The sequence below is a fragment of the Haemaphysalis longicornis genome, unplaced genomic scaffold, assembly GCF_048455015.1.
Source record: "Haemaphysalis longicornis isolate Haplotype H1 unplaced genomic scaffold, Haemaphysalis longicornis Haplotype H1 scaffold_1, whole genome shotgun sequence".
Lineage (NCBI taxonomy): Eukaryota > Metazoa > Arthropoda > Arachnida > Ixodida > Ixodidae > Haemaphysalis > Haemaphysalis longicornis.
In genome coordinates this window covers 351,746,611-351,773,075 of record NW_027526203.1, presented here as the reverse complement: position 1 = coordinate 351,773,075, position 26,465 = coordinate 351,746,611, and the positions used below count along the sequence as shown (strand labels likewise).

At 50.3% G+C, this 26,465-nt stretch overlaps 2 protein-coding genes across 6 annotated transcripts in view; both read left to right on the top strand.

Moving 5' to 3' along the window:
• LOC144154863 (N-acetylgalactosamine-6-sulfatase-like) overlaps window positions 1–13,717 on the top strand; it is a 48,328-nt gene extending 34,611 nt beyond the window's left edge. For 2 of the 3 annotated variants that reach the window (XM_077685936.1, XM_077685938.1), the window contains 7 exons: window positions 2,949–3,085; window positions 5,016–5,119; window positions 8,303–8,448; window positions 11,532–11,634; window positions 12,252–12,373; window positions 13,344–13,461; window positions 13,546–13,717. In XM_077685936.1, the coding sequence (XP_077542062.1) occupies window positions 2,949–3,085; window positions 5,016–5,119; window positions 8,303–8,448; window positions 11,532–11,634; window positions 12,252–12,373; window positions 13,344–13,461; window positions 13,546–13,632 (817 nt within the window). In that variant the 3' untranslated portion in view covers window positions 13,633–13,717. The remainder of the gene's footprint in view (window positions 1–2,948; window positions 3,086–5,015; window positions 5,120–8,302; window positions 8,449–11,531; window positions 11,635–12,251; window positions 12,374–13,343; window positions 13,462–13,545) is intronic. The other variant, XM_077685937.1, reaches the window with a different exon arrangement.
• A 96-nt stretch (window positions 13,718–13,813) lies between these two features.
• LOC144154864 (N-acetylgalactosamine-6-sulfatase-like) overlaps window positions 13,814–26,465 on the top strand; it is a 67,517-nt gene continuing 54,865 nt past the window's right edge. For all 3 annotated transcript variants that reach the window (XM_077685941.1, XM_077685942.1, XM_077685940.1), the window contains exons 1-2: window positions 13,814–14,112; window positions 14,453–14,576. In XM_077685941.1, coding sequence (XP_077542067.1) covers window positions 14,008–14,112; window positions 14,453–14,576 — 229 coding nt within the window. In that variant the 5' untranslated portion in view covers window positions 13,814–14,007. The remainder of the gene's footprint in view (window positions 14,113–14,452; window positions 14,577–26,465) is intronic.

Here is a 26,465-nt window from a genome sequence, read left to right as displayed (position 1 = left end):
ACGCGTCTTGGGGGGCTCGGCCAGTGCGGGCAGGCAAACTAGTCGGGCTCAACTTCAAACATTTTATTTTACAATTTTAGCGAGCTGCTGAAGTGTATTTCCTGCCCTGTTCGTGAAATTATTTAGATGTTTCACACGATGACACTGCGTCAGAAAGCCATTATTTGCGTTGAGCAGAGTTTAAAGATGTACGAACTGACGTAACCGGCCAAGCGTGCACTCCGTGGATGGAACTGCACAAAACAAAAACACGAAAAATAAAATGCCGAGTGATCGTTTGAGCGCTGCGGCAGGTGGTGAAACAATTGACATCCTCGATTAACCAATCCTGGGTCGTCCGCGAGCAGTCCTCGGACTGCCCTCGGACTAGGGGCCCCGAAGGAATGCATGAGCAAATCGAGCGCCGGATCGTGTACCGGGCAGTCCGCGACGGTCCGGGACTGGTAATCGAGGAGGCCCATTATGATACTGCCGGTTGCGCAGTGTACGTCGGATTGGCGACATGTGCTGTCAGTGGCTGCTTTCCCCCTTTCACTGGCGTTCGATAGATGTTTCCAAATGACCTCAGTGGCTTTGACCTAACCTCAAACTCCGTAATCAGCTTTTAAAAATGGGGGACGAGGGTTAAGGGGTTAACGCACCGAGGGAAACCTGGTCTATGAGGTACGCAGTAGTGGAGGGCTAGCCATTAATTTTGACCGCATGGGATCTTTAATGTGCGCCGAAATCACAAAACACACGGGTGTGTTTTTTTCTCGACTCCATCATTAACACGGTCTCCACGATCAGTATTGAACCCGCTTTCGTGGGCTCAGCCGCACACCTCCACGGCGGATCGCGATCAGCTTTTACGACCTTACCGAAACCTCAACCTTATACCATTCAGGTTGAGGCTGAGGCGCGCTAAAGGAAGCTCGCTTTAACGTTAGTACCATAAAAGTCTTTGGGGGGAGAAGGAGGTGGGGGCGTGTTGTAATATTTTGCGTGCGCCTTGCTGGGCGCATAGGAATTTAGCCTCCTTTGGCGGGATGAGTACATTTTGCTGTCCTGTTCCGTCTACATTAAGATTAGAATTTTGATTTTAAGTCTTCCAAGTTCTGAAAGAAGCGCTACATTGCTTAGGTGCGCAAAAACTTCAAATATCAGAAATTTCCTTTAATTCTGTTTAGATTAAACATGCATGTGCTTGCGTAGAAAATGGGGCGGCAGCAACTTGTTCGTCCTGCCGCGCTTAGGAGCTTATTAGTAGAACATGATAGAAATCAGTTTTGAACACTGGCAGCAAGCTACATATTATAAAAGTCGTTAAGGTGAAGCATGAAAAAAAATGTTAAAAGAGATATTTTCCCAGTAGAGGCACAGAGTTTCCAAGCGTGACTGTTAACTGAGCGCGATTATTTGCACACAGCTGCTTTATTCTTTGCAGCGAGATGCAGCTCACGGTTTCCCGTACGTTGGCGATAGACACGTACGGTTCTTAGCATGTTTAGTAGGTTGATTCATTACTTGGATATTAGCGCCATCTTGCTGTGTCAAGAAATGACCATCTTCGCTAAACGAAACCCTAAGGGATAGGCATACGTGTCTAAAGAAAGAACAGATAAGTATATGGCATCCGGGGATCCGACGCGAATAGTTTAACCTGAAGAGTAAATTACAAATACCGGGGGCTATTACTGCAGACCTACCGATACATATTTTGATTTGAGAGCGCCTGTTTAAATCGTGCGCTTGGTTCCGCAGTGCCCAATAAAAATCTCAAGCGAACGTTGCTTGGACGTGTCCATGAATCAACGGAAGGGTCCTGATCTGAGAAGTAATTATGACCTCAGCTTTAACAGCAAGCTCACTCTGCTTGAAAATCGCCTTGAGGAGGTTCTGGTCAGAGAGTGCGACGTTAATTTCACCGCCTACGGTACATGGTTGAATCCGTCTGCGAGTCGTGAGGTCACGTGAACCCATGGTGCTGGCCAGCTACGGTTGTGTGAGCATGCGCTCGTGACAATTCTGCGGTGGCTGTACGTGAGGTGCCCTGCAAATGACACTCTATTGGGAACGGCAAAGGTACGCGGGCCGACACGCCGGGCTGCGGATGGACGCTTTTTAAAGACGATAGTCTTTCTTGGGCTACTTAAATCCAGAAATTTTGGTCTGTCTGTATGTCTGTATGTCTGTCTGTCTGTCTGTCCGTCTGTCTGTCTGTGACTCGATTCAGCCACCCGGCCAAAGTAACGCAATGCCTGCGCAATAGTTTTATATAGTCACAGCTAAATGTGCCCGTCTAAGTCCGGTGTAATGTTCATACTTGGGAATATTGTTGAAGAACAACAAGACATTACGCATATATAAGACAACAAATTAATACAGAAGTGATATTTGCAGCGGTCCTTTATAAAAAAATCGTACATGTTTGATTTTGGCGAGATTAAATACTTCATCAACTGAAGAAAAAAATATCACTCCGCCGTCGCCTGCTGGCGGCATTTGAAGAAATCAAGTGGCAAGAGTTACAAAAGGTTCCACTAGATAGGTTCCACGTTCTGCTGGGAACGCACGTGGACTAAGGAAACGCGGTTCTATAAACGTTGAAGTAGGGCGCCTCGATTCACACGCGTCTTCGCCGTACGGCAGCGTTGGCATCGAGACACCCGGTTCGGAGCAGTGGAACGCGGGAAATTTAAAATGATTTAAGCAAACATTTGGCGTCTTTACCTTGGGAGGAGCGCGACGCAAGAGGAACAACAAGAGAGGTGAGCGGGAAAGCGAAGGGAGGCATTTACTTGGCAAAAGTCAATAAAGACTATCGTCTTTCGACGACATTTGCAACGAAAGGAGCAGATACGCGGCCAATTTTTTTTTTGCTTCCACTTGGCGGAGAAGCGGGCCCATGCTGCGAGTCCATTGGATTGTGAGGAACTCAGGAACGTGTCTGTATTTCGCGCGCGCAGTTACGGTGATGCCGTCATCGAATTGGATCAAGGTGTGGGCGCCATCCTGGACACCCTGCGTACCACAGGCCTTGCTCAAAACACGCTGGTGTTCTTCACCTCCGACAACGGAGCGGCTACATACGCCAAAGAGGACGGTACGTCCAACAGAGCGATCCACAGCATCTGGTCGGCCCGTTCTATCCGCGTGACGAAATTTAAGAACAAATTTGTGCGGTCTTTTTTTTTTAAACAGTTATAAATGTACCACAAAACACAAAAGCTCCCGCGTCTGCTAGCTTGAGAAAAAAAAAATTCGTGAACGGAAAAGTAGCAGCAGCTAGTAAAAATTTGGCACCAGCAAACTGTATGAAAAGCGATGTCGCTGTAGAACAGTTAGGTCTTCTCAGGATTTTGTGATAACGTTAGGAGTTGTTGTAGTTTTGCTTTTCACAAAATTTGTGTTACAACTCGGCGTGCATTCGTTTCCCTCGTCCATGTGCGCAAAAACGCAGCAACCATATGCAGTGAAATGTGTAAACTCGATATTTACAGGAACCATAAAAAAGCAGATAAAACTAGGAACAGCAAGAAGTTATTGCCATTAAACAGGTACTAATGTCCAGGGGAAAAAAACATTTGATGTAAAATCAGCTTTAGTTGAGGCTGCCTATGAGCATGCGTGGAACATATATAGCTTGTGGGGATCCTTCGAGAGGCGTCGTCTCTCCCACCCAAGTTCTCCTCCCCCGCCTGCACCTGAAGCGTAGTGCCGGGGGTGGCGGCAGTGGTTAAAACTTAAAGTGATTTGTCACATATGTGTTTAAATTCTCAAAAAGAAGACCTCGGTGTTAGGGAAGGTAGGGAAGACCACAGTAAATTATGCGTAATAATGGCTAGTACGATTACTGTCAATAGCCGTCGTCGTTATCATCATCACCACCATCGTCACCGTCGTTGCTGATGTCCACTGATATGATAGGGCATGCTGATATCTACTGCAAGACGAGGTCCTCTCTCATGGGCCTCCAATCGCTCCTATATCCTGCATCCACTACATAGAAAATAAACCTGGCCACCCTAGCTGGCCACCAAACCTGGCCACCACGGTGCGGTCACGGATACGATAACAACCAGCACTACATGTGGGACTGCGCAGAGATAATACAGACAAGGAACATATACACAGACTCCCTTTTCCCTCCTCCTGGCACATTGGCGGAGTGGTTCGACCCCCAAGAGGACCTCCAAAAGCAGCTCAATCTCGCTCTCCGCAAGCGCACGAAAAGCACCGGCCGATACCCATCCTCAGTCCGACACTAATTGACCACCTCCTCATAACGATTGACAGAAGAGGAGCACAGGGAGGCTCTCCTCCAACACGTTGAAGCAATTTTTGGGGGCGACTGGTAACAGCAGCTCCACCCCAGCAACGCCGAAGCCTTAAAAGATGTGCGAATAAATAGGTCTCTCTCTCTGTCTCTCTCTCTTCTCCAATATCCTTCATCACCCCCCCCCCCCCCCCTTCGAATATTCGTGTCCCAGCCCGCCATCGAGCTTTCTCGCCTCCCCGCTTCCCATGCCGTCTCTCGGAAGCCATTTGGTTACTCTGGTAGTCCACCTGCCGGTAGTTCTCCGCATCACACATGGCCGGCCACGGCCGGGCTGGAGGAGCGGCGGGCGCGCACTTTCATGAAAGTGCGCCCTCGCCGCTCCTCCAGTCCGGCCGTGGGCCGGCCCAGGTCTGTTTCATCCTCTTGGCTATTTCCCCCGCACGACTTCAGTTCCCAATCATGCTTGACAGTCGCTTCCCATCCCTGATTGTCACACCCAATCACCTTACTTTCCGTGGCTCTTGAGCTGATTCAATGGCGGATACAAGCTTTTGATCCTCAGTTCATGGCGCTCGTTTTGTACCCTTAGTCGGTACACTTTTCGACTTCCTGTTCGTGGGCCTTTGAACTTGCCGGCGTCCTTTAGATCCGATTTGCCTTTTCCGACGAGCGTGGCCTTGAGATTCTCCTCGCGAGCTACGACGTGCCTGGGGCGAGAGCACTTCTCCGCCGCCGACCGTGTCGCATGTTGCAGGCGGCAGCAACGGGCCTTTCCTGTGCGGCAAGCAGACCACCTTCGAAGGGGGCGTTCGAGAGCCGGCCATCGCCTGGTGGCCAGGAACCCTTCCGGCAGGAAAGGTGCGACGAACCCCACCGTGTAGTACCCGTGAGGCGCAAGAAGAGGCCACGCACCTTGCATCTGCCTTGCCCCTTTCAATTTCCTCAACCCGTAGTCTCAATGGTGCTGTGTTCTGCTCACCCTGAACCATTAGCCCAAAATAGTTATGCTTTCCGTATATATGGGACAACGTTATGTGACCCTTCCCGCTCTGTACCGTGACTAAAGCTACAATTAAACTGCACATTTGAGGCCCCGCATATGCTCAAGTCTATCAGAGAGGCTTTCGTCCTGCAGTGTACATAAATGATGATGATATGTCTAATTAGGAGGCAGTGGGGTACTCCCTAAATTTGGGGGGGGGGGGGGGGGTGAAATAACAGACGAGACGTCGGGGCACTGACATACATGAGGTTGGCGGCAGACGCCCGGAACTAACGCTCCCACCTCACACAGCAAAAAAGCTATATTAGACTATGATGTGTACCTTAATGTTCACATTTCTCATGCCAATGCTATTCTTCGACCTCTGGCACAGCTTTTCCCCGTATAAACCACATAGTCTGTATTTTCTGCAGCTGTCGCACTCCAAGCACGGTGCAAACACGCTAACACATTTATCCGTTGGTGCCTTTTATTTCTTTTCATCATGGTGGTATGTCGCGCAGCTGCGTGGTAGGCAGCTAATGCGTGCCCTGACTTTTGTAAGCAAATTGACGATACTTAGAAGCATTAGTTTTCGATTGTCCTCTTCTGGCTGCCCGCGCTCTACCGGCGGGTAGCCAGAGGCAAGAGTCAGCCGTTCGGCTTTCTTTCGTCACTTCAGGAGCGGTGCCAGATTGCCTTTGATTTCCTCGGGGCGAGTATCTCCGCCTTCCCGCGGGCTGCAGCAGGGGTGGAACAGCTGCGCCATTTTCGCCATTGAGCGCCAAACGTGTTTAGCTGCGCCATCCTGCGCCGAAGTGCCCCTGTTGCGCCAAACCACGACCAGACTCGACTCTCCTCCTCCTGCGCTCCCCTCGGGAGGAGGAGAGTCGAGACCGGCCGTGGCCAAACCCGCCTAAATTAATAAGGGGGAAAATCGCGAAAAAATGCATTTTGGGAAGAACGCATTTTTGAAGTCTCCATACCTTCAAGCACATACTCTGAAAGTTTTACCGCTGAATTTGGTCGGGAAAGGTCTTAAAGTCGACTTTGGAAATGCAGCGGGAGCCGCAAAACGCCGAGAATCGTGCTAAGAAAGCTTGAACTTCGCGCGCACGCCACACTCGAAGCAGACTGCCGGCGGCGGCAATCTTGGACTAGCCTTGTAGCTTCTTTCTTTGTGCGTATTTTTCGCTATCTCAAAATGGCGTCCCATGAGGAGAACGAGCGTTACCACCGATTTCGCGAAGATCGTTTACGAGCCGCTGAGTGCCAGGAGCACGCGCGCTCGAGGCAAGCCAGCAAGTGTCTTGATTGGTCGGTGCGGTTCAGCCGCCATTTTTTTTTTCGTTTTGTTTTTGCAGGCGCACGTCCGCCGCTGCAGTATTTTCAATCCGGGTGCGTTTTCTCTGCCGTTAGTGACTGCGATTCTGTCACAACGTCTTTTTGTCTCGTGCCGCAATTGCTTGGAGACCTTTACCGCAACGATTTACGCGCTGCAAGCGCATGAAAAAACGACGAAACACGCTGTAAATCGCGGCGCCGGGATCACCTGTTACGTACGAATCTGGCCCGAAAACCGCCGCGTGGAAACGTCCAGATTTAGTTAGCTGTTGTGCTTTGGTCTTATTTGCGAAAAAAAAAACGTTGGCAGCACAATATGTTTCTGCTTTTCTTTAGTATGCATAGACGCTGAAGGAAGTGCAAAATAGCTAGTACCGTTTGTGAAGTTCAGCAAAAAGTGTAGCTTTCCAGCGCTGTTTGCAAAGGTTTTCATTACTTGCGTAGAGCTTTTCCAGTTATTTTTGTGGTGGTACAGTCGCTTTCTTGTTTTTTTTACGTGAGGAACAGAGTGACACGGTGCTTTTTATATTGTGGCTATGCTGTAGCAAGAGTTGGAAACTAGAGATGTATTTTCCTCTATCTTATTTTGCGACATCATGCTCCGCCTTATGGAGTGTTTCACTTTTGTTTTGAGGTATCTACTCATTTTCGCCTCTAAACTTGAAATGGAATTTAATTTGAAACTTGAAATGAACTGATCTTCCTTTTCTAAAGAACAATAAATACATACATGAACTTCCTGCTAAACGGAGGGATGCTGGTTGCCTTTTGCCTCTCCCTCACCCCCGTTTTTCTGCATTCAGAAAATAACAAATAAACTTAAATTAAATTCAATTCAATTCAACTTTGCGGTTGGCTTTGCTTAGTGGAGGATGGTCTAATATAAATAGGGCCTTCTGACACGCTCTGGTTAGGTACGTTGTCTGCGGCGTAAGTTCGTAGACTCGTGCATCCCGCTGACGGGTGAAGAAAAAGCTATGTTCAGCTTTGCACGCACTGAAACTGCTGAAACCGCTGTTCGATAGAAAAAAATGCGATCAAACACTTTGTTTTACGGGATGCCGCCGTGGGGTCGCATAAACACTGCTGTTTGGTGGACCCGAATCAAGGCCTGTTATCTGATCCCTTTTGCCTCTCCGCCTGAGGTTTGGCCTTCGAACGGTAATAATGCAACGTAGACGCTGGTGCCGAGGGTAGATGACTCCGCATTTTGTAAACCTCCAGATATAGTACAAGAACTGCGTTCCTGGTTTAAATTAGGTTCTAGTGCATCCTAAAACGCCTGAGAATAGTAGAGAGATTAAGTACTTGGCAGGGGACTTGCACAGCGGCCTGTACGGAGATTAGGGAGGCACCATAATGCTGTGAAATGGTGCCACGTCTCCTCCAAAAGGCAACTCTGTCTGCTCCGAAAATGCCTTTCTGGCTGCTCCAAGCCTGCTACAAAAGGCACTTTTTGCCTGCTCCCAGGACTGCTCCCAAACCCATGGACCCTGTTCCACCCCTGCTGCAGGAACAACTGCCAGGTTTTTGGTCTGGCAACCAGCTGGCTGCCCGAACAATGTGAATCGATGAGGCCCATATATATATAGCTGTTATGGGATCCGCTATGGAGCACCGCAAAACACGAATTTCCTTCCTTTCGGCTGGATTTTCAGACACTCGCAGTGAGAAGCCAGTGGAAATGGCTGTACATTATTGTCGTCGCCCTGCAGGTGAGCCGGCAGCCGGCTTCCCACATGGACCTGCTTCCCACCTTGGCCGAGCTGGCGGGCGTGACCCTGCCTCCCGAGCTCATCCTGGACGGCAGCAGCCTGCTGCACAGCGTCCTGCTGCCCGGGAGGGAGCCGACCACGGACAGGTGGTAGCTAGTTTTATAACGAGTTGACCGCAACTTTGGTATGAACTCACAACCTAGCCAGACGGACTTCGGTCGAACCTTGGACTATCCCTAGCTTTACCAGCCTCGGGCGGCCTACACACTTCTAAAACACATCCGAGGCAACGGGTGGGGATCATTCTTCAAGAGCATTCGAAGTGGAAAGCTCTTCCGTGCTCGTTCATTGCCGACAAAGGAGTTGGTGCGGAGCGGGCGCAGTGTGGTCGCTTCGGCTCGGGAAAGGGAGTGGGGTGGGATGAATCGTTGGCGCCCGCGTCTGAAGTGCGAGAGGGTGTTCGCGTAGCGATTGAGTGGGTGTGGGGTCTACTAGTGACTCTAGGGTCTACTGGTCTTGACTCTCTTCGGAGAAGGCTCGGAGGGTGTGTACTCGGACAGCGGCGTGTGCCGCCTTATTTCCGTCGAGGGACGGGTGTCCAGGGGTCCAAACTATATAGATGTCGGGAAGCTGCGGAATGGTCTCGAGGATCTTGAGGGCGAAAAGTGATATGCGGTCGAGCTGGTAGTCGCGGCATGAAGCTTGCGAGTCCGTGATGACTCTGACGTCTTCGCTGTTTGTTGTGGCTGCTAGGGCGATGACAATTTCCTCAGCGGCGTTTGTAGAGGTAGTGCATATCGTGGCGGCTGTGAGTTGGGCGGTCCATCAGCGTGACTGCGTGGGTTGGAGTGCGGGCGTAGCGTGCGGCGTCAGTGTAGCGCGTCGTGGGGTCTCCTGCGTGCTTCTTAGTAACACATCGATACGTACTTTGCGGTGTGCTTTGTTGTAATGGGTTGCATATTTCGTGGTATGGGGGCTACACGAATGTGTTGGCGAATGTGGAGGGGGACACGTTGTGGCTGGTCCTCTTTGGGCGGTACTGGATATTCGAGGCCTGTAAGGATGTCTCGTCCGGCGGGTGTGAGCTTGAGGCGGGTTGTTTTCGAGTGTCGGGGAGCTTCGTGGAATTCTTCAAAGGTATTGTGTACTCCGAGTTGGAACAACTTGCCCGTGGATGTTGAGGGGAGTAGGCCTATAGCGAGTTTGTAGGCTTGGTGGATGAAGGTATTGAGTTTCTTTTTCGGACTGCAGCACACCGTATACCAACTCTTGTGAGAGCTCGTGTAAGTTTGTTGGGACTGCATCTGATACAGTTTGAATGGGTCAATTACTTTGCGAATTTTGTCTACGCACTCTATCTCGGATCGCTCTCTGTGTGTTTTATTAATTAAACTTTTTTCTCTCGCAGTTTGGTTATATCGTTTGCCCTAAAGAACTGTAGTACTTCGTCATCTGAGCCCTCAAGTGTCAGCACAGTCCGCAGCATCTCGCTGTTTACACTGCCATATACCCCGTTAACGTCCAAGAACCGTTTCTTAATGGTCTACCCTCAGCCTACGAAATTTCAATGCAATGCTTTAGCCTGAACGAGTTGCATCGTAGTGCCTGTCTTGTTTAAATCCATCGTTCAGTTCCTCGAGGATCTGATGTTCGTCAATCCGCGTTTGAGTTTTTATTTTATTGCTTGCAGTATGAACATCATCATCATCATCATCAAACAGCAACAGCAGCAGGGTATTTAAGCCCACTGCAGGACGAAGGCCTCTACCAGTGACCTCCAGCCGCTCCTGACCTGCGCTGCTGGATTCCATTCCCTGCCTCCGCATTTCCCTATTTCACCCATCCATCCAGTCACTGGCCTTCCCCTTCTTCTAGTCCTTCCTCTCAGTCTCCACTCTGTTACCCTCGTGGTCCACCTGTTGTCGTTTCGTCTCACTACATGGCCAGCCCAAGTCCATTTCTTTTTCTTTATCTGAGCTATGATTCCACTTTAGTTTGTTCCCGGATCGAGGAAGCTCGTTTCCTATACGTTAGCGTCACTCCTATCGTTTTTTCCATGGCCCGTAGAGCCGGCCTAAGTTCGCTTTTTAGTTGTTTAGTAAGGCGCCAAGTTTCCGCTCCATTTGTCATCACCGGCAGAACGCATTGGTTGTATATTCTTTCCGGGAGACAGAAGGAACCTATTTTTCACCGCAGGCCATAGCTATTCTGCGCCGGATTTCTTTCTCGTGGTTGAGATCAGCACCAAAAACCTGTCCGAGGCAATTATATTCTTACTTGTGCTATCGTTTTGTTACTCCTGCTGAAGAGGGTGCTTGCGGCATGTTTATTCATCATAACTTCCAATACGAATCTGTACACCACTTAGGTTACAGCAATTGGTCTGTATGAGTCAATTACCCGCCGCGGTGGCTCAGTGGCTAAGGCGTTGCGCTGCTGAGCACAAGGTCGCGGGTTCGATTCCCGGCCGTGGTGGCCGCTTTTCTGATGGAGGCGAAAAGCAAAAACGCCCGTGTGTACGAGATTTCGGCGCACGATAAAGATCCCCAGGTGGTCAAAATTAATCCGGAGCCCTCCACTACGGCGCGCCTCATCGCCTGCGTTGCGTCGGCGCGTTAAACCCTACAATCAATCAATCAATCAATCAATGTATGAGTCAATAGGACTTTCTTGCCATTGCCTTTATATATACTACATTCATACTGCCCTGGAACCAATCCTCTGGTACTTGCTTGGTTTGTATCTCATTATTTGGTGCCCTGATCAATAATGCCTTACTTTTTGGTTCAGTCAAGTTCTCACCGAAGCTGGATGAATCATATATTCACTACCTTGCATTCCCTCTCGTTTCATCTGTCGGTCGGTTGGTCGCTCGCTCACCTCACTCGCTCACCTCACTCACTCACTCACTCACTCACTCACTCACTCACTCACTATCACTCACACCCTCACTCACTCACTCACTCACTCACTATCACTCACACCCTCACTCACTCACTCACTCACTCACACCCTCACTCACACCTCACTCACTATCACTCACACCCATACACCACCCACTCACCTATTCGCTCGCCCGCTCGCGCGCTCACTCACTCACTCACTCTTTTCGGGCTCTTAAACGTTATGCTTAAAAAGCTAAAATTTTGCGATATTAGTTCTGTTGTGCATCGTGCTGCTTCTTGACGCGCAGTGTTGCGTCCTTTGGGCGTTGCTTTGTTCTGCGCAGGCCGATTTTCCACTACAGAGGCAACGAGCTGATGGCGATTCGCAGCGGCTTCTACAAGGCGCACTTTTGGTGCTGGACAGAGTTCTGGGAGGACTTCGAAGGGGTACGACAGACCTCTTTCATAAGAAATCCCCCAGGTGAAGTAAGAAATTTGGCATCCACCCTCAAATGGAGCCCTACGGCTGTGAAGAAAAGCTGTGCAGCGCTGCTTTGTAATCGTGAAGCACAACTTCAAGTGAATGTCGAAGTTCCATTAATTTGCAGCTAGCAAGTTAAAGTCCGGCCGTCTATAGCCTTGTATGCGTTTATTCAGCGGCCGAGGAAGTCATATGATTGCTTAGAAATCGATAATAAAAGTGCGCACTTCTATTCGCCCTTTCCCTCAGACTGTTTCGGCAGTTCTCCCAAGCAGTTCTCGCCCAAGACGCCGAGCGCATGCGCAGGCTAATCAGGAGTGTAGCGTAGAGCTCACTACTATTTGTGTACAAAAACAACAGAAAACAAGCATCGAAACCGCATGGTTGATGATAAGCCCCCCCCCCGCGCGCGCCCCCTGTGTTCTGGTAAACATTAGGTTTGCAGCTGCTCACGAAAGGGGAGGGGGTTGACGTCATTCGAGGGCTATCGCATGCGTCAGGTTACGTAGGACGCAGCGTTTGCCCCCAGAGAAGCCGAATGCAAGCGACAAGCCTGCCGAGACAGCGAGGCTCCTTCTTTCAGGGCCTTGACTTCTGCCCGGGACAGCAGGTGGACGGTGTGACCAGCCACAAGCAGATGAACTACACAGAGCAACCGGTGCTTTTCCATCTAGGTCGAGACCCCGGAGAGAAGTACCCCATCCCGTACGTGCTTGCTGTCGTGCACAGATTTGCGCCGAGTTCAAGTGCCGCGAGTTGATCACGCGTGTGGCCGTGCTGCAGCTCGTTGCAGCTTTTTCAAGACGCTGTCACCAATTTGCGTGTACGATGCTCACTGTTGCTGACTTTCTTTCTCGTGCATGCTATTTTTTTCTGATTTGTTGGTCCACTTTGAATAGTAGGTTGAGCATAAGTCGTCATTTGCTGTTCGTTTTCAGTTACTAAACAGCAACGACTGCCGGAGCGCCCCATCAGCATCACGTAGTGAGGATGTTTTGGCCATTAACAATGTCTTCAACATTTCAATGTTTTCACGACCAGTAACTAAAAACGTCTTGAGCTCTTAGTTTTTTTTACGAGGAAAAAGCAAGCTTTGTCTCGATATTGTGGTTTTACCAGGTTTTAGAGAGATTAACCCCAGGTGTAACTCAAAGAGCAGCGGCCTCAGATTATTAAATGCGCAAAAATTGTAGAGTGCTCTACAGAGTTTCCCTCATATTGAAAATTTTCTACTCCTTTCCAGAAATGCTCACTATTTTTTTTATAAATTGCGAAATACTTTCCATCTGTCTGTCTGTCTGTCGCGCGCACACGCACACACACACGCGCGCACACACGCACGCACACACAGTCTTCACAAATCGGTGTAGCGAACCGACTTCCCCAGACTGACCATATATCTATCCACCCTCAATGCCTACAGCGTGAAGTGTAAATTTTCGGTGCCTCATGACTGACTAAACTGCACGCATCTTGTGAATAGGACCCCAAGACTGGATTTGTTTTCTTGGTGCGAATTGCGACCTTCCCCTTCTGTCTCTCACCCCTCTTCCCGAAGGCATCTCGTTTATTATAATAAATTGCTCACGCACACCAACTTTCCCAAGGCACAAAATGCTTTGCTTTTAAAGACAATCATCGAAAGTGAATTCAGCCTCAATTTCTTGCTTTGCAGCCATCATGACCAGGAGTACATTGATAATATCGGGCCCATATTCGCCATCTACAGGGAGCACAGGCGCAACTTGGTACCTGGGAAGCCGCAGCTGAACTGGTGCGACAACGCTGCCATGGTGGGTACGAGAAGAACGGCGTGAGTGGAGACCTCTTAGGTTGTTGCTCTTCTTCTTCTTCTCCATCCCTCTCGCCCCTTCCAGGAATGGGCTCCTCCCGGGTGCCAACAGATCGGTCGCTGTCTGCCCGTGCCGCCCTCGAGTCCCTATCGCTGCCCCTGGCTGTTCTAATTACTCGCAACGTGATCTTTGCCACCGGGTGTTTCGGTTGCTTAATAAAACACGTGAGATGCGGCGTTACTCAACAGTGGCCATGTTTTTCTCACTCACCATGTGCCCCTACTCCGTCTGTTACCTCTCCAGGTGCCAGGTGAGAAGAGCGTGCTGCGCAATCGATCTACAGTAAACGGGGATGCCAGAGATTGGAAGTCAAGCTTGCGCAGCTGCAAGATAAGGACTCGCAGCCTGTCGAGTGCCTATTTCGTAGCTTCTCTTTGCGAAAGCCGTTCAGAAAAGAGGCACTCTTGCTTTCTGAGATGCGGTAGCGTGCGCGTGTGAATTTGTAGTCGCAGAGCAGAGTGTTTTTTGCAAGCAGACACGAGCAAAATGCTGGCCCAGTTTTTGTTTTTCGCAGCACTGTTCTCAGAAATTGCGCTTTCCAAGATCGACGCTTCTTCGAAGCCCAACTTCATTATAATGCTCATGGATGACGTGAGTTGATATTTTTTTCAGCTTGCAGGCCAGGTGTAAAGTATTCCAGCGATAAAAATGGGACGCGTGAGTCGGTTAGCTATGCTGCCTAATTAATACTAACAGTACGTAGCCAAAGATAAATTGCACTCAGATAACGCTGGCGATTGAATCAGTTCCTGATGCCTCAAGCGCATGTAACGTCGGAAGGTGAAGCGAACGAGATGTAGGGTTTGCTGAGGCCACGAATGAGTCGATCGGTCGGGGCAAGTCGCACTCGCCCTCAAAACAAGCCTCATTAGCAGGATGCCTCAGCAAAGCATGATGTGCCGACCTCCCATTGATTTCTGCGCGCGCTTAGATGGGCTGGGGAGACCTTGGCATCTTCGGTAACCCGGCGAAGGAAACTCCGAACCTGGATCGTATGGCGGCCGAAGGGATGATCCTCATGGACTTCTACACCGCCAACCCCCTCTGCTCACCATGTAAGTGGTAATGTCGTAATTCGTTTCAATGTTATTTTCACGATGATTTTTACTAGCATGCTTTTCAAATGCCTTAAAAAAGATTGTCGCATTCACCCCAAAGTAGTGCAAATGCGACACGATTCACAGGCACGGTGAAGGGTATCAGCTGTTGCGGAATAAGAAGCACATGACAGTGTAGGAAATGAATTCTGCGTAACAGGTGCTGACAACACAGCGTAGGGACAAAATGCAGAGTGAAACCGAGAGGAAACTAGGGACCTGGAGTACTTGTTTCACCTTCCGTATGCTATCCAGGGCGGCAACAACAAAATGGGTGGGACCCAGATGGCCTATTTCACGTCACGGTGGAACAGAGTGTGTAGGAAGGAGAGTAATCCTTGTTTCTGTCCACCTACAAACCGTGGTCATCATCCGGGTGAGGGAAGCAGGCCGATGAGTTCGGTGTTGGGCAGGACAAAGGGTGGAGTGCGGGGGTGAAACGGTTCCTCAATCTCCTGTTGCCCACCCCTCAACCTATGACCCTCCAGCGTTCTGTGGGGGAGTCGTAAACAAAAACTGGGGGAGAAGCGGAGGGGAAGGGGGGGGGGGGCGTTGACGTGGTTGGATTACGGACAAACCGAGATCGGAGTGGGAGTATGGGGATGGCACTACTCGTACCGACACTCTTCCACGTTCCACTTCCTCCGTACCCTCCATGGCAGCAGTGATGAAACATGGACATAAGGCTGACCTATGTGGGTGCTGTCAGACACATGACCCAGAGAAGTGTGTAGCCTCGTCCCCATGTTCGCCGAAATGCGGCCCCCTTATGGGCTGCATTTCCATTTACACATCGCGTGTTATTTGTACGGAGTTTCAATCGTGAAACTTTGGGGTGACTAAAATAGGTTCTATCGCATTAAAAATGAACAGTGTAGCAAGGAGGTTGCTTTGGGGCGTTATGATGTTTTGGCATATATGCATGCCAGCTTGGAAAAGCGGGTTAAGCTATTCGACTGTTTAGTACCTTGCACTGACACGACGTGTAATATCGTACCGTCCACAAAAGACCCCGCGTTGCTGGTGGACACGCACATATAAAGCTGAATGAATGAATGAAATAATGAATTAAGGAAGGAAGGAAGGAATGAAGGAAGGAAGGAAGGAAGGAAGGAAGGAAGGAAGGAAGAAGGGAGGGAGGGAGGGAGGGAGGGAGGGAGGGAGGGAGGGAGGGAGGGAGGAAGGAAAGAAGGAATTGGCGCTGGCCTATGAAGTGTTTGCTTGGCGTCCTGTACCGAAATAAAAATTAAAAATACAGTGCGCAAGCTATAGTGGTTTGGCTTTCCGACCTTAAAAAATGAGAACACATGCAGAGAGAGAGAGAGAGAGAGAGAGAGAGAGAGAGAGAGAGAGAGAGAGAGAGAGAGAGAGAGAGAGAGAGAGAGAGAGAGAGAGAGAGAGAGAGAGAGAGAGAGAGATAGTCTTTAATGATACTGGTGAGGTTAGCCTGGCCAAGGCGCCTAGCTTGCTACACCAGATGTATAAAAAAAATGAAATCGATGAAGAGATGATGATAATGACTGTGATGAAGATGACGCGCTCATTAAGAGAGTCCTGTTTAAAAAGTCTGATCAAGTCCTGTGCTTCGCAGGAAAGACAGTAGAGCTTTTGTCGCTCGAGATGCTCGTTTAGAGTTCGTCCAAGGGCCTAGCACGTCACTGAGAGTTAGGCCTCTAGACAGCGGAAGACCCAAGGACACTAAAAGGGACGTTCTGGCGGCTCTATACCGCGTACACTCACATAGCACGTGGTTCAAGTCCTCGCGCACGTCACAAAGAGTGCACAAGGGGGAAGCGGCCTGTTTCGTCTTGAATCGAAAGTAATTGGTGTAAGCGACATTTAGCCGCACACGGTGAATAACCGCTTCGTCATGCTTGGAGAGTCCTTCAGGCATCCTAAAGGTCCCGTGCGGGTCTATGGAGTGAAGCGGCGCGTAATTATGCGGCGCAACAGCCCACATGGATCGCTGAAATCTCCAGGCAGCCTTGGACGCAAGGGCAGAAGCATCTTTTCTGGAGAACGGTATCGGTATCACTGGCCCGTGCAGATCATGCGCTATCGATGCCGCAGTGTCCGCCTTGACGTTTCCAGTTATACCGCAGTGGGCAGGAATCCACTGAAGCTCTACATGATGGTGTGCATTTAGAGCTTGTAAGTGCAATGCATGGATGTCTAAAACAAGCTGTTCTTTCGGGTACGATTTTAAGCACTGAAGGGCCGCCCGAGAATCCGTGAAGATTTCCCACTGACGTGCTGGTTGCTCGATGATGTAGGCGAAAGCAGCCCGCAGAGCGGCAAGTTCGGTGACCATGGATGTCGTCCTGTGGCTAAGCGTTGCGCTGAAGGCGGTACAGGAGGACGGGAACCAGATTCCTATAGCCGATGAGCTAGCTGTCACAGACCCATCCGTGTATAGATGGGTGTGGGCCCTGTATTTTTCGAACAGCAGTTCCAAGGCCCTTATCACGTACTGTTCACAACGTAAACGGGCGGAGAAAAGGTTGGGAAGGAGTGTTGCTGGACCCGTACTCTCTAGAGCTATAAAGATATATATACCACACAACTATCTCGAACACGTTGCAAAAATGTAGCTGTTGCAAAAAAATTTAAGCGGGAACAGCGACAGAACAGCGCGCGACAGAACAGGATGAGTCAGAACAGCAGGCGCCAAAACAAAATAGCACAGTGACAAAACAGCAAAAACACAGCATAGTGACAGATCGGCACGGCGACAAAACATACGACATCAAACCGGCACGTTACGAGTGCAGACCAGTGTACCAACTGGTTCTGTCCAGCCCGCTACGGTAGCATACTCGGTCCAGCGATGAAGCACTCCAGGACTCTTGAAGTGCTGGGGTTAACTCGATCGTTTTAATCTGCTGAAGATGACATTTGGTTAAATTTCGAACATACGATTCCGCCATCTGACTCGCGAGGGCATCCCGACATCTGCCCTCGCTCGGTCGTCCAATCTCGACAGCTTCTCATCTTTAGCGCTCAATCTAGCGTTGCATCTCTAGCTTCGCGTCTGCCGCTCTTTTTTCAAAACACCAAACACCTCAGTTTTACTGCACAAAAACCACGCCTCCAAGAGCGTGCCCCAACAGAGAGCGAGGAGGGTCTGCGAACTGACGCACACTAGGTCACTGATTGGCCACAACAACAAATCCTAGGTTTGTACAAAATAATCACGTGACCCACACTCTCACTCGGAAACTCAGGGGCATCCATCAAGACGAGTACAACACAGATAAAAACGAGCTAGAAGCAAACTCTGAGCGCCGACCATCGACCCTTGAGCGGCCCCTCTAAAGTATTTTGTCCAACAACGCACGCCGACGGCAATTCCTTTCTTTATCAACAGGTCGCTCGACTTACAGAGCCTTACCGTCAACCCACTGACACATCCCAGATACAGCGGCCACACACCTAGAACGCGTAGCTAATTTAACCTGCGCACTATAGTTTTGCGCACTATACATCTACAGACACACAGCCACGTCATCCCCATTGATACTTGGTGAACCCTAGAATGACCGCGCAGCTAGCGAAACTGTACTGATCAGAACGCACCCGTGCCTCACACGCTGTAATGCGGCAACCGCCTAGGGGAATTCCGCCGGCGTCACAAGATTAACCTCCGCCTGAAGGGACAGTTACTTTCGGTGCCTCTCAGGCCCCTCGATGTACTCGCTGGGAAAAACACAAAGACGCTTTCAATACTCCCATACAGATTATCGGTCCGACTGCCCGCAAGACAACAAAGATGCGCCTTTGCGCCCGTTGTGCGCATAAGCACACGACATCCTGGCTTTCCCAGAAAAACGATGAAAGGCTAAAAGCGTTCCCGCGGCTACCCAAGGAAGCTACACAAGGAACACGCAACAATAACTGAGTGGCCGGCGGTCTTCATTAATTAATTCAGGTACTTCAACTTAACAGCTCGTCTTCCATTCGCATAGCTTTCAAACGAACACAACATGCCTTTCTCGCCAACTGAGAAAATAGTAAACTGAACGGGGCTTCGAGACAGCAGCACGGCGGGTTGCGGTTTTAACAGCGGAGCTGCTGTTACTGGCCGTAAATTTGTCGTTGCAAGAGAAAATACAAAAAGACACCGATCGTTCGTGAGCGCGTGCCTCGCGGCAACCGCCGAGCGTCCTCGGCACGCGCAGTGGCTTTAGCAAAAAAAAAAAACTGTCAAAAACCAACAAGAATCCTGCCACCAACGCCCATTTGCTCCATCTCTTGGCAGCCCGCCGAGGGTTAGTCAAACGGTGGGAACGACACCCTCAAAAAATGTGTTGCGGCAATCACTCTACAGGCGACCCAGTACGCTCAAACACTCAAAACGGGCACTCCTTTTGTGACGGGCTATGAGGTACCCTCAAGCACCAAGCGCACTTGGCATATCCTCCGGAAACTAATCGGCGAAAAACCTACTCGAACGGCCGCCAACCACCAAATTAATAGACTCATGCATAACAGTGACCTGCCTCCTCGAGAACTCCTATACATTCGATCAGAGATCACCTGTTCTATCATCCATTCAGGCACCCCCCCCCCCCCCCTGCCACCAGCTACTCTCACACTTCTCACCCTCTTCAACCACCACTGGCAAGCAAGCACCCTGCCCCCTCAATGGCGTCACGCAGACATCACCATAATTCCCAAACCGCTCAAGCCTGTTACCCCCACCAATTTGCCACCCATTTCTCTTAAAATCGTGCTTGGGAAAACCTTTCGAACACATGGTGCATTCTTGGCTTACTTCCTACCTCGAAACTAAGCATCTCTTTCCCCATACTATGTTTGACTTCAGAAATCACCTGTCTACTCCAGACGTGCTCATTCACCCCAATGAGCAAATTATCGACAATCTTAGCAAGGCTCACCCTAGCACCATCCTCACCCTTAACGTCCAGGGCGCGTATGACATCGTGACGCACGACGCCATATTACAAGGGCTCCTTTACACGCAATGCGGTCCTCAAACCTTCGACTACGTGCGCGCATTTCTCACTGATCAAACGGCAACTATTCGCCTTGAACCACACAAATCCCCCACTTTCAACACACCAGCCAAAGGGACTCACCAAGGGTCGGCCATTTCCCCCTTGCTACTCAATCTCGTCCTCTTAGAACTACCTAAACAACTTTTCGCGATATACCGAATCTCCGCCACGCATACGTTTTCACACGGACGGGTCTGGAGCAGCACTTCTCCCCCAACTGCAGGGCACAATATCGCTATTCGTCCACCTCATCCGGCGAATCTGCACCCACAAACACGGCCTGAGGGAACAGGACAACTGCCGCATCATCCACGCCCTACTACTCAGTCGCCTCATATGCGGCACCCCCTACGTCTGTCTCAGAACAGAGCAAGCTGGATGCACTCATTCGTCGCGCTTACAAGATCGCTCTAGGCCGTCCAGGTTTCACCGCCACACAGAAATTTCCTCAACTGGGGCGGCATAACATCCTCTCCGAACTCCTAGAAGCACAACGGACGCCAACCCTTGGTACGCCTTGGCACCCTTGGCACGCCTACCCTTGGCACAATTGGCACGCCTACCCTCACTCCTACCGGCCGAGCGGTCCTCAGGGCATTAGGCAGCCCCACGCCCAACCCCCAAAACAAGCTTCACCACCCTCTCTTCCCACATCCGGACCAATATCAAGATGACACCAATTCCACGTCACATGCATCCCCTGTACAACCCCGGCCGACGCAAAGCCAGAGTGCAACTCCTTCAATGGAAGTACTCCTCAGCCTCGGGTGCTCGCTATACCGACATCGCCCAAACCCCACCATTCCCCCGCTCGACCCTAGCAGCCATGTACAGCCGGTAAAAGGCTTGTCTATAACACAGCTTTCGTACTCTCAGCCCTATTCTGCCCCGACGGAGCGGGATTTGAATAAAACGACTGCGGAATTCTGAAGTCTTAGCCCTTCGCTTTTGCCTCCGACATGTCTGGAACGAGTATGTTTCGGCAGTTTTCGGTAGTAGTTAGTTAAAGTTGAAATCGCTGTTATAGACAAGCGTTTTACCGACTGTACAACGAGGGCACCGTTCCCAATACAGCTACCTTCTTTCATCTCTCTTCAACCGCTGCTGAAGACATCGCCATTGCCCTCGTGGCGGCCACCCACACACCCACCTAACCACAATCACCGACTCTCAACAAGCCTGCCGACATTACCCCACCAGCGCTCAAGATCCTCAAAGCCATTCCCGACCTACCTACAATCACCTTCCTATGGACCCCGGGACATGCCTCACTCCCTGGGAATGAAACAGCACGTGTTGCGGCCCGCGAGCTTCCCTTCCGGGCGTTTCCTACAGGGCCAGGCTGCTCGGCCTCTACGACGGCCACTCTCCATCCCCTTCCCCCACTGCTTCACCAACACCGAAAGTATCCCCCGCCCCAGCCTACCCTTTCCGTCAAAGAATCACGAATCCGGCGCCGACTACAAACTGGCACATACTACAACTCCACCATCCGCTCCCACATCTTCCCCTCACCGTGACTGCGAGTATAACTTCCCGGACTGTCAAGTTCCAGTCACCACTGCCCATCTCGTCTTCATGTGTCCTCAAAACCCTGTCCTTCTCCCTTCCCCTACCCTGTAGCAGTGGGAATGCGCGTTGACCAGCTTGGATTTGCAGCAGCAGCTCAGAGTGAACCAGCGGGCTACACGAGCAGCGGCGGCGCGCGGCCTCCTCAGCGCGGCCTCCTGAACGGAAGAGGCCACCAACCGTTTTTTTAATTGTTGGTCAATAAACGTTACGCTTCCTGGCAAAATCCTCGATGGGTGAGAAAATGGCAAGTGATCTTGAGCGCGTGCCTCGCGGCGACCGCCAAGTCCCTGGCTCACGCAGTGGCTTTAGCAAAAAAAAAAAAAAAAAAAAACTCCAGCGCCAGCGCTGTTGTCAAGCGCTACCACGCACGTAAAAAATACTCCAGCGCTAATGCTACAGTTGAAAAGACACCCTGCTTGGGAGAGATAACCGCGGCCTCCGCATTCTCTATAAGCCATTATAATTGGAGACACGGCTACGAGTGTGCCAATCCTTCCCGAGACGACTTGCAGATCCCACCACCGCTGCCTCGAGTCGATGACGAAGAGCTGGTGAAAGACTACCATGCTGAGAATGACTTTGCATCCACCACTCACCGCGAAGAAGACGACGACCTTTTCGATGCATATGACGACGATTTCTCACTCTGCCATTCTTGGGTAAATCCCGATACTTACGCCTATAGCTCCCGACTGTACAACTACATTCATAATTTTCTGACCACACGACTTCACTCTCTGGTGTTAGAGGACTACCGCCAAACCCCCTGGGGCGTTCCTACCAGGAGGTAGGAACGCCCCAGGACCCGAGATGCAGAACAAAACCCAAAATTATTACCAGGGGGAGGGTGGGGGCCGGGTTATCACTTCAGGTTTTGTTTTGCATCTCGTGTTTTTGGCAGAGTTGCTAACAATTACTTATCGGGTCGACTGTTTTCATCGTAAGTGTGTGTATGAGTGTTTATAAATATAACACGTTTCCGTAATAAAAGTTCAGTTGGAAGTCAGCGCTCGTCCTGTGTGCCTCAGCTTGAGTACCAACTCGCCCAATATTGCACCCGCTCAACTGCCAAAAACACCGATCTGTTTTAAGGTCGGCTCCACTTCTAAACAGAAATGCATTGCTCTGAAGACATTTTTCAGGGTGCAATATACGCCATCTTGTATGTAAACATGAAGCGCCGGAGGCGAACAGGTAGCCGAGGGAGAGGGTGTGCCGAAGAGAGAGGGGAAGAGGCTTTTCTCGCCCTGAGGACGCAAAAAAGAACGGGGGAGTTAGCATATAACAGCTACGCTGTAATAAAATATTAGCACCATGTTTGTTTTTTGTAAGTGATTATTTCAAATGCAATTTTATGGAGTTGTACCCAGCACATAGCGGTGCAGTTGAGCAAATATGAACACGCGGTAGCGTCGCAACGCGCACAAGTAAAAACAGAAAGGGGGAACAACGCAAGAAAAATGACCGCCTCATTTGTTCTGTTCCTCCAAGTCTGTTTGTTTCAAGCAGTTTGCTATTTGATTCATCGTTGAATCGTACGCAGCGAAGTGTCTTTGCAGCCCGTTTTTATTTGTAGGGCACTGTCAAAGCAAGCATAAACTTCGCTACAGCACTGCATGAACGCTGTGCAAACGTGATTCCCCTTTTCAGAGCGCACTCTTGCCCAAGCGCCGTCTCTTCCACAACCTCAGGCTTATTGGAGAAGCTTTTCATATTGATCAAAATACCATGAAACGACTTCGGCGTTGTCATTGACGCGGTCCTTGAAGCCACTCCAGATGATTCGGTGTTTCATCGAGACTGAGAGCGCTATCGTACTGCAATCTGCCTCGATGAAAACCGTGAGTAGTCGCTGCAACGAAGCTAGGTCCTGGAGCAAGTGTAGTTACGCCACAAACATGGAGAAAAAAAAGCTCAGGAGAGGCTCCGCTTCACTGTATACCGATAGCTACCGGCGAGTTGGGAGAAGTGTGGAAGTCAGGTAGCTTTTTTACCCTCTCCTAGAGTTAGGGACGTACCCAGAGGGGGGGCCCGGGTGGCCCGCCCCCCCCCCCTTCCCCCCCGAATTTTTTTGGGCCATACCCCCCTTCCCCGCGCCACCTCTCCTCTCCCCTCGCACACATTCTAAAGCGCTGCCATATGAATCCTGGGCTTGATAGCTATTTGAGGCTTTTTTTTTCGAAATGAGCCATATCCACCTAAGGGGAAAAAACGAAAGCTTGGAACCGGACCTAAATGCAGTGCTGTCAAAACTATTAAATGACATGTTTCACATGTCAGCTAGGGGAAATCTATAGCGACAAGTAATTAAGAATTATGCGGAGAATTTGAGCAATATTAGGATAAGTTCAGATTTGGCTCGTACTCAGTTGAAACTTACAAGTTGGGGCGGCATTCTTATCAAAACTTTATTGGAATCGACTTTCAAGAACGGTACATAGCGTTTTAAACAAAAAAGCCAATAAACATGCATAAGGGCTTAAAGAACAGTAAAACTATACATGAAGAGCCGGTGAGTCCTCTTGGCAGCATTAGCAGCTCTTTTCGAATGGCTCCGTAGGGTACTTTTTTGGGCACGCCTGAAAACACTCATGAAGCTCTTCATTGCCTTGCCATAAATTTCTAAAACGCTTCACAAGAAGCCTGCTCATATCAGCTTCCGTTGGTTGCCATGGCTTGTAAGGGGAAGCTAATTTGTTAGGTACGTAAATAGGAAATATGGGAGTAATAACAATAATAATAACCAGATTTACTCCGTAAGGACGAGGGAGACGTGATAAAATGATAGTATCACACCTCTCAGTTTCATTTCGTTCACTTCCGTTCACGTTATCGTAGACGTGTGGCGGCAGATCATTTGCCGATCTCCTCATTCCTATCTGAACTCATGATAAGCCAGCTCTCAAAAGCAAAAAAAAAATTGATGCAAAAACGCACAAAACAGCCCGAAACGTCTCACCAAACGCGAAATCCCATTGGGCAAATGAATTTGGCTCATTTTGATCCGTGCCACAGCAGGGTGTGGCTCATTTTCCACACGAAGTAAGATCTGCGTGCACGTTTGCAGGGAATTGTCTCAACTATTTATTTGCCACATTTTTTTAGGGGAAAGTTGCCGGGATTTTCTTGGCAGTGCAGTTTTATCTGACTTAGTTTTGGTTTGTGGATTAGGTTCATTTCGAAAAAAGACGCCTCATTTGGTGGTCAACGTGGGATTTAAAAAAACAAACAGGCGAGGTTTGTTTGCTCCGTTTACGCGGAAGCCAGTAGCGCTGTGCACTGGCTTCGTGCTCTGCTCCCGGCCTGCCACTTGCAATTCGCTGCACCCCCTTTACCCTGTCCGTCTGCAATCGGTGCTTCCGTTCTCTCGACGGCAGTACTTATCGCTTGTTTCGCCAGGGTGGCGGTTTCAGCGGCTCGGGTCGCATATGTTTTGGTGGGGAAGAAAATTTTTCTCCTTAAACATTCAACAAATTCCTCCATCCTAGCGCGCCGTGGTGTCCGCGGATACTGTCGCCCATGCCTGGTGTTTGTGGTTCAACCGTTTCCTCCCCTGAGCCGAACTCACAGCGCGTTTTTCACTAGTTTTCGTGGAAATGCTGCTTTTGCGTTTGTCGGTAAGAAGGGTAAGAAGTCTGCTTGCCGCAGAGAAACCCGCTGTAGGGTTTCTCTACGCAATGCCTTCCAACGTCCGGCTCGCGCACGTGTGCAGCGTCCGCCGAACAAGCCAAGACGACACAAGGACTTGGAACCGGATGGCGACGAGTGGAGTGGCGCGAGGGGATGTTTGACCCCGTCGCCCAGCGCCTCTAACATTACGTCCGCTCAGGGAAAGCTACCGTGGGAGTACAAAAGCCCTGTTCCACAGTCGGCGCGTCCGTCTGGACAAGAAGAATCGCTCAAAAAGGAAGCGCAAGAACGCTACCAAGCCCGGCGACGGCAGGGTGACAAAGTGAAGGCGCGCATCGCAGTAGTACGGCAGCAAGAGACACCGGCGGCATTCCTTTGGATAATTAAAGGCAGTGACAGCAGCACTGCTGATTGACAGCCATTGTGGTTAATGGCTGCTATTCACAACGGCAGTCTAGTGATGCCAGTACCGGTACACTAGTACCGGTGGACCCCGTCGGGGCAATGACCCTCTTCCCTTCTCGTCGCTTTGCCGTATCCCCCCATCCGTCGGCGGAGTGGCAGCCCTTTGTGACGGCCTTTCCGGCGACCTTCTACGCGGCTTTTGGGAAGACTCGTTTCCTCCCGACTTTCTGGGGCGGCGGACAGGGGGGAGCAAGGGTCAAAACCCTAATTGGTACGTGTGTTGCTGTGTGGAGGCTGCTTCGCTTGCGACTGCATGCGCAATTTTGCTGAGTTTGTCCGGAGCTGCGGCCAAGAGCGGTCGCATCAAGACTTGCTCTCGTGGCAGTTTCTGGGCGCCAGAGCCCGACGAATTTCTCGCCAACCGCGCGGCGGTTCGGCACCCTTTTTGGCCCCCATCAGCGATCATGTCGCGATACCCTTTTTGTGCGCTGCGGCACCTTTTAATTGTAATCCAGTTTTCATTGTCTTGTCTTATCTTATGTTAATGCTTCGTCGTCTCCTGTAAATAAGTGTAAATAGACTTTTTCTTCATCATCTACTTGCTTAGTCTCATCATCAGGTCCTTCACCATCCTCCATGACGACACCACCCACCTCAACAACGAACGAAACTTTACTGGCGGGATTATGGACCCCGAGCTGCATTCCTATGAACAGACCTCGAGAACACCGGGCTTCAGCGGGGAAGGGCACGGAGTCAAGGTGGCCAATGGTCAACATGAGAGAGGCGGGTGTGCAGCGGGTGATCGGTGAAAATGAACCCGGGCCGGACATCTCGACGGAACCAGACTTTTGGCCGAGAGAGATTTCGGCTTGAAAATTGGACTGCGCACTGTGTCTTTGTATTAGAGAGGTTATAAAACCCCGGGTACATAAGATAGCTTAGTCTCGCGATGTCGGAGTATCGTCAAGGTGTCGGCAGAGAGCAACGAGTTTACTTCACCAACGGGCCGAACCAGTGGACAGAGGAGAAGCTCATTCCCGCCTTGCAGGACAAGCCACGCTGCGACGCCGAGGAAGCGGCGACAAGACGCATCCGTGGATATAACAAGGTTCTTTACAAAACTGCCACAGGTAAGCGCTGACGCGCTGGCGCTTGCCACCGTTTTTTATCTACATTTACTGCAGTCCAGTGCGTCTCGATACTGCAATTTCCGAGGCCT